At 46.3% G+C, this 10,148-nt stretch overlaps 1 protein-coding gene across 2 annotated transcripts in view; it reads right to left on the bottom strand.

Moving 5' to 3' along the window:
- Ak7 (adenylate kinase 7) overlaps window positions 1–10,148 on the bottom strand; it is a 71,711-nt gene that overhangs the window by 14,204 nt on the left and 47,359 nt on the right. For both annotated transcript variants that reach the window (XM_031356734.1, XM_031356735.1), the window contains exons 13-15: window positions 5,267–5,395; window positions 2,786–2,854; window positions 457–654 (exon numbers count right to left, since the gene is read on the bottom strand). In XM_031356734.1, coding sequence (XP_031212594.1) covers window positions 457–654; window positions 2,786–2,854; window positions 5,267–5,395 — 396 coding nt within the window. The remainder of the gene's footprint in view (window positions 1–456; window positions 655–2,785; window positions 2,855–5,266; window positions 5,396–10,148) is intronic.

The raw sequence follows: 10,148 nt of genomic DNA, 5'->3' as shown, positions 1-10,148 counted from the left end.
GAAAGAAAGAAAGAAAGAAAGAAAGGAAGGAAGGAAGGAAGGAAGGAAGGAAGGAAGGAAGGAAGAAATGGAGAGTACAGAGGGGACCGTTCCATTTGGGGGTAGCTATGGGGTGAGCTGGCCAAACTTAAAGGCAGCAGAGGTCTGTGCTGAGCACCAGTGCTTGGCAACACAGCAGGGACAGAAACTGGGGCAGCCTCAAAGCAGCAAGCGTACGCTTCTTTTCAGTTATAGACGTTTTTACATTCGATCCTGAATCTATTATGTTTCTGTATGATGACAACATCCCAAAACCCTATCCCCAGCTAAGATGGCTGTCCTGGAGGAGTGCTGCTTTGACCCGGTGGCTTCTTGAGCTCTATCAGGCACATTTTAAACCCGGGTCCTCCCTCAGCCCCACAATTCCAGTCCAACATGTGCCAGGGGGTGGCTGGGGTCTCAGAAGTCACTTCGTACCAATATGTATCGGGTGAATTTCAATTTCGTCAAAGTAGTTGAAGACTGTCTCATCATCTGTATTGATGTCTCGGTAGTTGCTCAGAGCCCGGAGGAATCGGTCCTGGCTGTAGTGGGTGCCTGCCACGACACTCTCTGGGAGGTTCATCACCCGCTCCTTCAGAAACTCATCAGAGGCATCCAGACCGCACACAAACTCTGGGGAGAGGAGAGAGAACTTTAGGATCAGCACAGCAGGGTTGGGATGGATGGCCATGGCTAATCAACACATCTGGCCCACAGCCTCGACCTCACACGGCTGCAAAAGCCTTGTCACCTTTCCTGGAGGAGAAATGCATGCAGGCTCCACAACTCCAGAGAACTGAGGTCCAACTGGCAGTTCATAATATCTGTTTTCTTTTCTCTCTCCTTTGCTCTCTCCCTCCCTCCTTCTCTCCCTTTTTCCCTCTGTCCCTCCCCTCCCTTTCTCCCTCCCTCCCTTTCTCCTCTCTTTCTCTCTATAAACACAGCAGATATTGTTAAGTAGAAAACCTCTAATAACCCTGTGACAGTCACAGCTCTAGTCTGTCACCCATGGATGCTGTGGGAATGACTTCCCCACGGGACAGGAGAGGCTCAATAAGGTTTTGTGGTTGTTTTTCTGGATTTTTATTTGTTTTTCCTTTTTTGTTGTTTTCAATATTTATTTATTTGTAGTTGTGTATGTGCCGATGTGTTACATATGCTGTGTGTGAGCAGCAATCAGAGGAGAACACTGGATCCACTAGTACTGGGGTGAGCAACCCCATGTGGGTGCTGGGAACCCTCTGAAAGAGCAGTGAGAACCCTGTACTAGTTGCTTTCTATCTCTGGGATAGAACATCACAACCAAGGCAACTTATGGGAGGAAGGTTTCCTTGGGCTCATGGTTCCAGAGGGATGGGAGTCCATCACTGCCATGAGAAGTGCCAGGGATGGCAGCTGGCACCACAAGCTCAGAGCTCACCTTGTGAACTGCAAGCAGGAAGCAGAGAGAGAGAGATAGACAGAGACAGAAAGATAGGACAGAGAGACACAAAGAGAGAGACAGACAGACAGAGGACAGAGACATAGAGACAAAGAAAGAGAGAGAGAGAGAGAGAGAGAGAGAGAGAGAAAGAGAGAGAGGAGAGCCCACATGAATTGTCACCCTTAAAGGCTGCCTTGCGCCTTGCTGTCAGCGCCTCCACAAAGGCGCACACACCTCCCCATGTTCAAATGCACGAGTCTATGGGGACATTCTCTTTCAAACCAGTCACCACTCAGCCCTCAGTGAGGTTCCACCGTGCTCAGCACTTGATGCATTTTGAACTGAACTGTATCCAGCTGCCTCCACACCCTGCATAGGCTTTACCATGGAATTTGGAAAATGAACCCCTCAGCGGGGTTTCACAATCCTAAACCAGGCCCTGGGTTCTTAAAGCAAATTCATTTCATTCTTCCTTTTGCTAAAGGGTATGCCTACATGAAGGAGGTGTCTGAGAAAGCCTTTTGGGCATTTCGTGTTTCTGCTGCTGGTTCCAGAGCCCACAGTACTCATTCCTGAGCTAGAGAGATAACTCAGCAGCTAAGAATGCTTGTTGGAGCCTGGCCGTGGTGGTGCGCACCCTTAATCCCAGCGCTTGGGAGACAGAAGCAGGCACATTTTTCTGAGTTCAAGGCCAGCCTGGTCTACATTTTAAGTTCCAGGGAGGCCAGGATTACAAAGAAAGACCTTGTCTCCAAAATGAATAAATGAATGAATGAATACTTTTCCAAGGGAGCATAGTTATAGTTCCAGAGTTTAGTCCCCAGCCCAAACTGGGCAGCCCGAAGCTTTCTAGCTCTTGGGGATCCATGCTTCTGGGCTCTAAGGGGCCCTAAACACATGTGCACATACCCACACACAAACACTCATGAATAGTTATCACTAAAAAGAAAATACATCTTTAAAAATTAAGTTCTTCCTTGAAGATGATAAGTTCAATCCCCAGCACCCAGAAAAAAAGACCGGTGTGGTGTCACCCGCTGTGAAGTAATGGGGAGATGGAGACAGGAGACAGGCTCTGGTGCTCACTGGCCAGATGGCCTGGCTGAATTGGCAACTGCCAAGTTTGGTGAGGGATGCTGTCTCACAAAACAAGGTGGATAGCTCCTGAAAAATGACACCTAAAATTGACCTTGACTCTCACAGAACATGTGCCTACATATGCATGCCTGTACATACCCAGACTTGCGCACGCGCGCGCGCACACACACACACACACACACACACACACACACACGCACACACACGCGCACACGCAATACTGGAGAGATATTTTCAACTCACCAGGTGTAATTAATTTATCATAGGGAAACATTTTGCCTCTGATTTCTTCTTCTTCCTCTTCTTCTTCCTCTAGTAAGACAAAAATGTATGTGGTTATGTTTTTTACCAAATTACTAAGGGTCACAGTCAAGGTTCAAATACTGTTTTTTAATTATAAAAACATTTCTGGATTTTTGAGACAAGGCTCACATTGTAGCATAGGCTAGACTTGAACTCACAGTAATTCTTCTGCTTCAGCCTCTCATTATGGAGCCTAGGCTAGCCTTAAACTTGCAAACTTCTGGCCTCTTCCTCCCCTGTACTGAGATTACAGGCTTATGCCATGCAGGCCTGGCTTCAGATGTCATACTGTGTATATGTGTGTGTACATGTTTGTATAAAGGTATACATGTGTGCTGCTGTGTGCACATGTATATGGAGCCCTGAAGTATATGCAGGGTGCCTTCTCCCATCACTTCTTACCTTATTTGGGGTGGGGGGCAGTGTCTTTCATGGAACTTAGCACTCACCGATTTGGCTAGACTGGCTGGTCATCAGGCTCTAAGAGCTGTACACCCCCAATGGTGGGGTTATAGCCACAAGCCAGCATGCCCAGCTGGGAGTTGAGCGTGGCCCTCAGGCTTTTGGTATATGGCAAGCACTTTATCGACTGAGCTGTAACCCCAGCTGGCATATTTTAACTAGCAATCATTAATGGAAACCAGCCATAAACAGAACATTGAGCTTAGACGTCGTCTCATAACACAAATAGCCACTGTCAGACAAACAGATAAAGAAATTGTGATGTGTGTAGACTATTCCACCTTAAAAAGGAGGAGCAACAGCATGGACAAACCTGTGGACAGAAGCTAAATTAAATATGCCAGTCACAGGAGGACAAGCATCGTGTGATTCCCGCATAGGAGGGGCCTGAAACACCCAAAGTCACAGAAGACAACTGTGGCCTGGTGGTTGCCTGGGTAGATGGAAAGGGACAATTTCTAACCAATGGGTGGGAACTTTGTCCAGCAAGGTGTAATCCTAGTACCTGGGAGGTGGAAGCAGGAGCATCAGAAGTTCAAGATCATCCTCCACTACACAGTGAGTCTGAGGCCAGTCTGGGTTACAAGAGACCCTGTCTCAAAAAAAGAGAAACAAACAAACACACCCAGATACAATAGAAATCAATTGCTATCAAGAAGCTACCGTGACTGTAAGAGTGAGAGGTATGGAGTTAAAGATATACATAGAACCATCAGTGGAGCAAGGCTACCATCTTGGACCACATGGATGGCAGCAGCCAAGGACAGTGGAGCTGTAATCTGTCACACATGGACACTTACTCTGACAGGCATGGGTGGAGTCATATCTAGATCTTGGGACACTGCGGTGGAAATCCCCTTGTCACAGGGGCTCAGGCTCAGCTTTAAGAGGGTAGATTGGGGGTGGGGGGCTGGTACAAGACAGGGTTTCTCTGTGTCGCCCTGGCTGTTCTGGAGCTTAATCTGTAGACCAAGCTGGCCTTGATCTCAGAGATCTTCTACCTAAGGAGGGCAGGGATTTAAAGATCTATGCCCAGCTAGGAGGTAGATCTTATGCTCGGTGTTTGTGCTCCCATAAAACAAAAGGAGAGAAACAAGAGGTTACAGAGAAGGCTCCGCAAGGAAAAGGGACTTAGTGCTAAGCTCCACATTTCAAATTCAGTCCCCAGAGGTGGACTCATGGTGGACGGAGAAAATGTATTCCTGCAGCCTGTTCCTCTGACTTCCACACACATGCCATAGCACAATTACCTCAAAAACTGTCACCACAGGAAATACATGCAATACATTTAAAAAAAGAAAAAAGAAAAAGAAAGAAAGAAAGAAAGAAAAAGAAAGAAAGAAAGAAAGAAAAAGAAAGAAAGAAAGAAAGAAAGAAAGAAAGAAAGAAAGAAAGAGGAAAGAAGAGAAAAGAAACTTAGAGGCTATGAACCTAGTAACACAACCCAAGCCGAGCTCTGCATACAGGCAGGGGCTGCAGGCTCAGCGAAGTTCCAGGTTACTCACTGCTCCATACTGAGTGAGTTCAAAGTCAGCCTGAGCGTCTCAGAGAAGAAAACTTAGTAAAGCAGGAAAGAGTCAGAAATGAGTCTCTCAGGGGCTGGAGAGATGGCTAGGTGGTTAAGAGCACTGACTGCTCTTCCAGAGGACCTGAGTTCAATTACCAGCAACCACATGGTGGCTCACAACCATCTGTAATGAGATCTGGTGCCCTCTTCTGGTGTGTCTGAAGACAGCGACAGTGTACTCACATACATACAATAAATAAATCTTTAAAAAAAAAAAAAAAGACTCTCCTGTGTTTTGTTTAACTGGGCAAATATTTCCCCAAAAGACTATAAAAATGAATAAATAAAAACAAAGTGAGTCAGAAACACATATTTAAAGAAGAAAAACAAAAATGATAAGGTTCTAATTGAAGAGAGTGTAAACTCAGAACAGAGACAGCACCCACACTTACGGTTGAACAGGTCTTTCGCTTGATCATAGGTCTTTGGGAAGCCATCCAAAATGTAACCTTGGTTCCTACAAGGCATAGATTTGAGCTTTTCTTTCACAAATCGAATTATATATTGGTCTTCTAGTCGACCTGATTTTAAAAAAGAAACCAGGAAACAAAAACAAAACATACCTATATAAGTTACTGCAACATGTGCTCCACACAGGTAAGGATGCTCTAACTCCTCCAGACAGCACTGCATGGGCAGACATGTCATTGAAGACCCCCACTCTTTTACCCTTAAAGTTAAAATCAACCCCTGTTGTTGATTCATTTTTGAACATGACAAGTCTTAGTGCAAAGTTACACCATCGGTGAACTGTGAGCTCGAGGAAAGAAAGAGCAGGGGCCAGGGGTGTTTGGGAGACCATCTGTGACACAGCTCGTGTATGAAGCTGAGGGAGGAGAGAGGGGGCGGACGTTACGCTCTGCCGGGTCAAGTCCTGCCTGCTGGAAGAATTTCCTCTCATTTTACCTTTTATTTTATTTTATTTTATTTTTTAATTTTGGGTTTTTCTAGATAGGGTTTCTCTGTGAAGTCCTGACTGTCCTGGAACTTGCTCTGTGGACCAGGCTGGTCTCAAACTCACAAAGATCTGCCTGCCTCTGCCTCCTGAGTGTTAGGATTAAAGGTGTGTGCGACCATTCTGGAGCTTCCTTTTGATTTTTAATTTATGTGCTGCTGTGTGTGCGTGCCTGTGTGTATCACATGTGTGCGGGTGTCCTTAGAAGGTATTGGATCCCCTGCAACTGGGATCCAATGTGGTTCCAGGTGCGTATAAGCTGCCCAGTGTGCTGGGAACCTCTTCAAGGGCAGCACATACTCTCCAGACCCCCTCCTTTTTATTATTATTCTTTTTACATGTTATTTATTTTGTGAGTAAGCACTTGCCATTGGGTGTGTGTTGAGGTCAGAGGACACTTGTGAGAGTCAGTTCCCTCCTGCTATCACATGGGTCTTAGAGGAGCTAGGACCCAGGCTGTCATCTTGGCTGCAGTCACCTTTACCCCTGAGCCATCTCACTGCCCCTCAGTCCTGACCTTAACACATAGTAAATAAATACTTCTGCTGTGGGAGTTGAGTGAGACAGTATTTGAGTATTTTGTGTTGCAGGATATTTGATCACACTGTGAACCCCAAGATTTGCTCAGAAAAAAAAATTTTCTAGTTGTGGTGTGTCTCAACCTTAGCACACACCTTTATTCCCTCTAGATGGAATACAGACAGGACCTCAGTACTCACCTTTAATCCCGAACAATGAAGGTGAAGGTAGTTTTTAGATGCACGCACGCATGTTTGAAGTAATGTCTAATTGAGTGGCAGACAAAGTGACGAATCAGAGAAAGCTTTGACAGAATAGGATATGCCCAACTCTCATGAGAAGAGAGAGAAAAAGGAAGCTAGAAAGAGATAAGAAAGAGCAACAACAACAACAAAAAAAAAAAAGGAGGCAGTTTTACTGGGAATTTTTACAGGTTGAAGACAGACACAGGTGAAGACAGAAAGAGCCACATATAGAGAAGGAGCCAAAGATCAGAACAGATTGCCAAAGTTTAGTATGAGGCCAAGCAGAGCAGTTCAGGAGAGGAGCCAGATTGAATCAGTCAGCTTAGAGAGGAGTTCTGAGCCAGAACAGCTGAGTTGACCAGCCAGCCAGAGAGCAGAAAGAACAAGAAAGGGTGAGCTTATTCAGCAGCAAGTCTCAGAGGCTGAAAATATTCTAGGCCTAGATAAGATTGTCTGGAGGCTGGGAGATGACAATTCTTTCAAGAGAATAAAAGGTATTGTTGGGTTTGGACCCTGGGACCAGGGACTGAGGTGCGTATTTTACACATCAAGGCAGACCTGGACTCCAGGTTTTCCAGCATCCCTCAATCTCTTCCTGGCATGTCCTGCCACCAACCCTCAACTTTTCAGCCCAAGGCTGGGGCTTCCCTTTCCGCAGAGGCTCCTATATAATCTAGATATTCACTTTCCATTCTCTCTCCTCTCTCTCTCTCTCTCTCCCCCCTCTCTTTCTCTCATTCCCTCTCTCCCTCTGCTCTCTCCCCTCCCCTCCTCCCTCCCTCCTTTCTGTCTTCTCTTTCCTCATCTCTCTTTCTCTTTTTTCTCTGCCTCCCTCCCCACACCTCTCCCCATTTCAACAACATCCCTGGCCTCAATCCTTGCAGCCAGAAAGCAGCTTCCCAATAAACCTGCCTGTATATAATCTAACCTAGTTTGAATTGGCTCATTTCACCGGTGGAGAAATAACTTCTCGATTACATCTTACAATTTTGCTAGCACATGGTCTATTGAAAGTACAAGTTTAGGCTGAGACTCTAACTCAGGGGTAGAGCATGTGTTCAGCACAGACAAGGCCCTGTGTTTTACATACACACCTCCACCCTATCCCTCCCCAACAAAAGGAGGTGCTCAGTAAATATTTGCTAGATCTGAAGAGCAAACTCAAACTGACTTTCAAAGCCTTCAGAAAAGGGCTGAGGCCAGAGCCTAGAGGCTCAGCACCTGCTGGGTGCGCTCCTGGACTAACCACTCCCAGCATCTTAAATAACAATTAATAAAACTAGTCCTTAAGGAAAAATGAAGCTGTAGTCAGACTGTGCTTACCCTCCCCCCACACTCCGTCCTCCAGGTCACATTTCTGACCTTTGCCCCTTGGTCAGTTCTTTCTTTAGCCCCAACCCAGAGTTCCTGGAAAATGCTAGGAGACACTGAAAGGGAGGAGTCTGCTCTATAGAGGGCTTGGGAGTTCAGTGGCAGCCAGCCACCATTTCCCCAGCTGTGGTCACATTTGGGCACAGTGTGTCTGTCCATGGCTTGAGGGAGACTAAAAGCCAGTGTGTCTCCCAAAGCCCCAAAGGCTCAGGGCGCACGCTGCACCTTCCACTTACCAGGGCGTCTGTGATGTGAAATCAATAGTTTGGGGCCGCTTGTTATCATTTTATGGATGACAACAAAATGATCTCATTAAAATATCTCTCAAGCTGGGTGTGGTGCCACAGTCAGACAGGACACGGGTATATGGCTCAAAAAAATCTAATTAAGAATGAGGTGATAGTCCATTTGATAGAGTCTTTGCCCGGAACACACTAGACTCCAGGTGTGATCCCCAGCACCACAGACAGGGTATGGTGGCACACACCTGCAGTCCCAGCTCTCAGGAGTGAGGGGCAGGAGGATCAGGAGTTTGAGGCCACCCTTCACTACGTAGCCAGTTTAAGGCCAGCCTTGGCTACATGAGACTTTGCCTCAAAATGAACAAACAAAGCCAAGCAAACCCAAAACCTCTCCTTTCTTCCACGTTCCGTGTCACACCAGTCACTGAGAGTGAGAACTCAGAAAGTCTTTTTCTTTCAGAAACTCAAGTGTCATGCTGAAAGAAGCAAAAGAGGTCAAAGGTATTGTTCAGCACAAGCAGACACCCCCGATGATTCCACACCACTTTCCTGTAAGGCTCGTAGTTGGCACAAAGAAGTAAGTAAAGAAGTAAATCCAGGGGCTGGTGAGATAGCTCAGTGGGGAAGAGCACCAACTGCTCTTCAGAAGGTCATGAGTTCAAATCCCAGCAACCACATGGTGGCTCACAACCACCCATAATGAGATCTGACGCCCTCTTCTGGTGTGTCTGAAGACAGCTACAGTGTACTTACATATAATAAATAAATAAATCTTTAAAAAAAAAAAAAAGAAGTAAATCCAAACGTCACAAAAACATCAAAAGACTTACATGGCCTTTATTTTAGCAATTGGTTTTCATTTTCTAGAGGGTCTATTCATCTCTATTTGGTGTGTGCTTTTGTGTGTGTGTGTGTGTGTGTGTGTGTGTGTGTGTGTATGAACATATTGTGCTGGTGAATGTGCCTTTGCATAGAGCCCAGATGAAGATGCCCTGCGAATAGGAGGGCAACATGTGTTGCTATGTTAGCAATGTAGGCCCTGCTCCTGCACTCTCCACCTCATTCCCTTGAGACAGGTTCTCTCACTGGACCTGGAGCTAGCCTGGTTCAGCAAGCCCAACCACACTGTCTCCATACTCGATACCTAGCTCTGGGGTCCCAGGTATCCAGCTGAGATCCTCACCCTCTCAGCTGGTTTGTTTTAAACACTGAGGGTTGCCATTACTTTCTGCTCATTCAGAATAGAGGTGTGTCCAGTAGGTGAGAATGGAGTCCCTGCAGAAGTTTTTGGTCATTTTGGAATAGTAGAGGTGAGGCGTAACCAATGCAGCAGTTTGAACGAGAAATGTCCCCCACAGGCACAGGTGTTTGAACCCCTGGTCCCCAGTAGGTGGCGCTGTTCAGGTTTGGGAATTTTAGGCAGTAAGTACGAGATAGACTGCGGGCTTTGAGTGTTCTTAGTCTCGCTGGGTCTTGCTCTCCCTATGTTTCATGCTTGGATCTGGAGATGTAAGACCCCACCACTTCCTGCTCCCTCTACCACGCCTGCTGCTTGCTGCCATGCCTCCTAAGAGTCCCCAGGAGGGACTCTTCCAGCTCTGGAACTGTAAGCCTAAGTAAACTATAAGTTGCTTTGGTCATGGTGTTTCATGACAGAAACAGAAAAGTAATGCAGAGAGGTACACTAAGGGATTGCCTGTGTGCCTTTCTCTGGACAGCTCTCAGTTCCCTAGAGATAATCCATGACCTTTGGACAGTGTTGAGCTCTCTCTGAGACAGGGGACTGTACCTTTATGCTTACTTGTTCAGGGATAAAAGTTACAATGTTCATTTGAGGGCCACAGTACAGTGTATGCAGTGTGTGCAGGAAATAGCATGGTAACCATAGAGACGCAGATAAACACCTCCCTCATCTCTTACTTGTGACAAGAACACCAAAAAA

Source organism: Mastomys coucha, unplaced genomic scaffold (genome assembly GCF_008632895.1).
Source record: "Mastomys coucha isolate ucsf_1 unplaced genomic scaffold, UCSF_Mcou_1 pScaffold6, whole genome shotgun sequence".
Taxonomy (NCBI): domain Eukaryota; kingdom Metazoa; phylum Chordata; class Mammalia; order Rodentia; family Muridae; genus Mastomys; species Mastomys coucha.
Note: the sequence above shows the minus strand (reverse complement) of the source record. Positions and strands in the feature narration are given on the sequence as shown.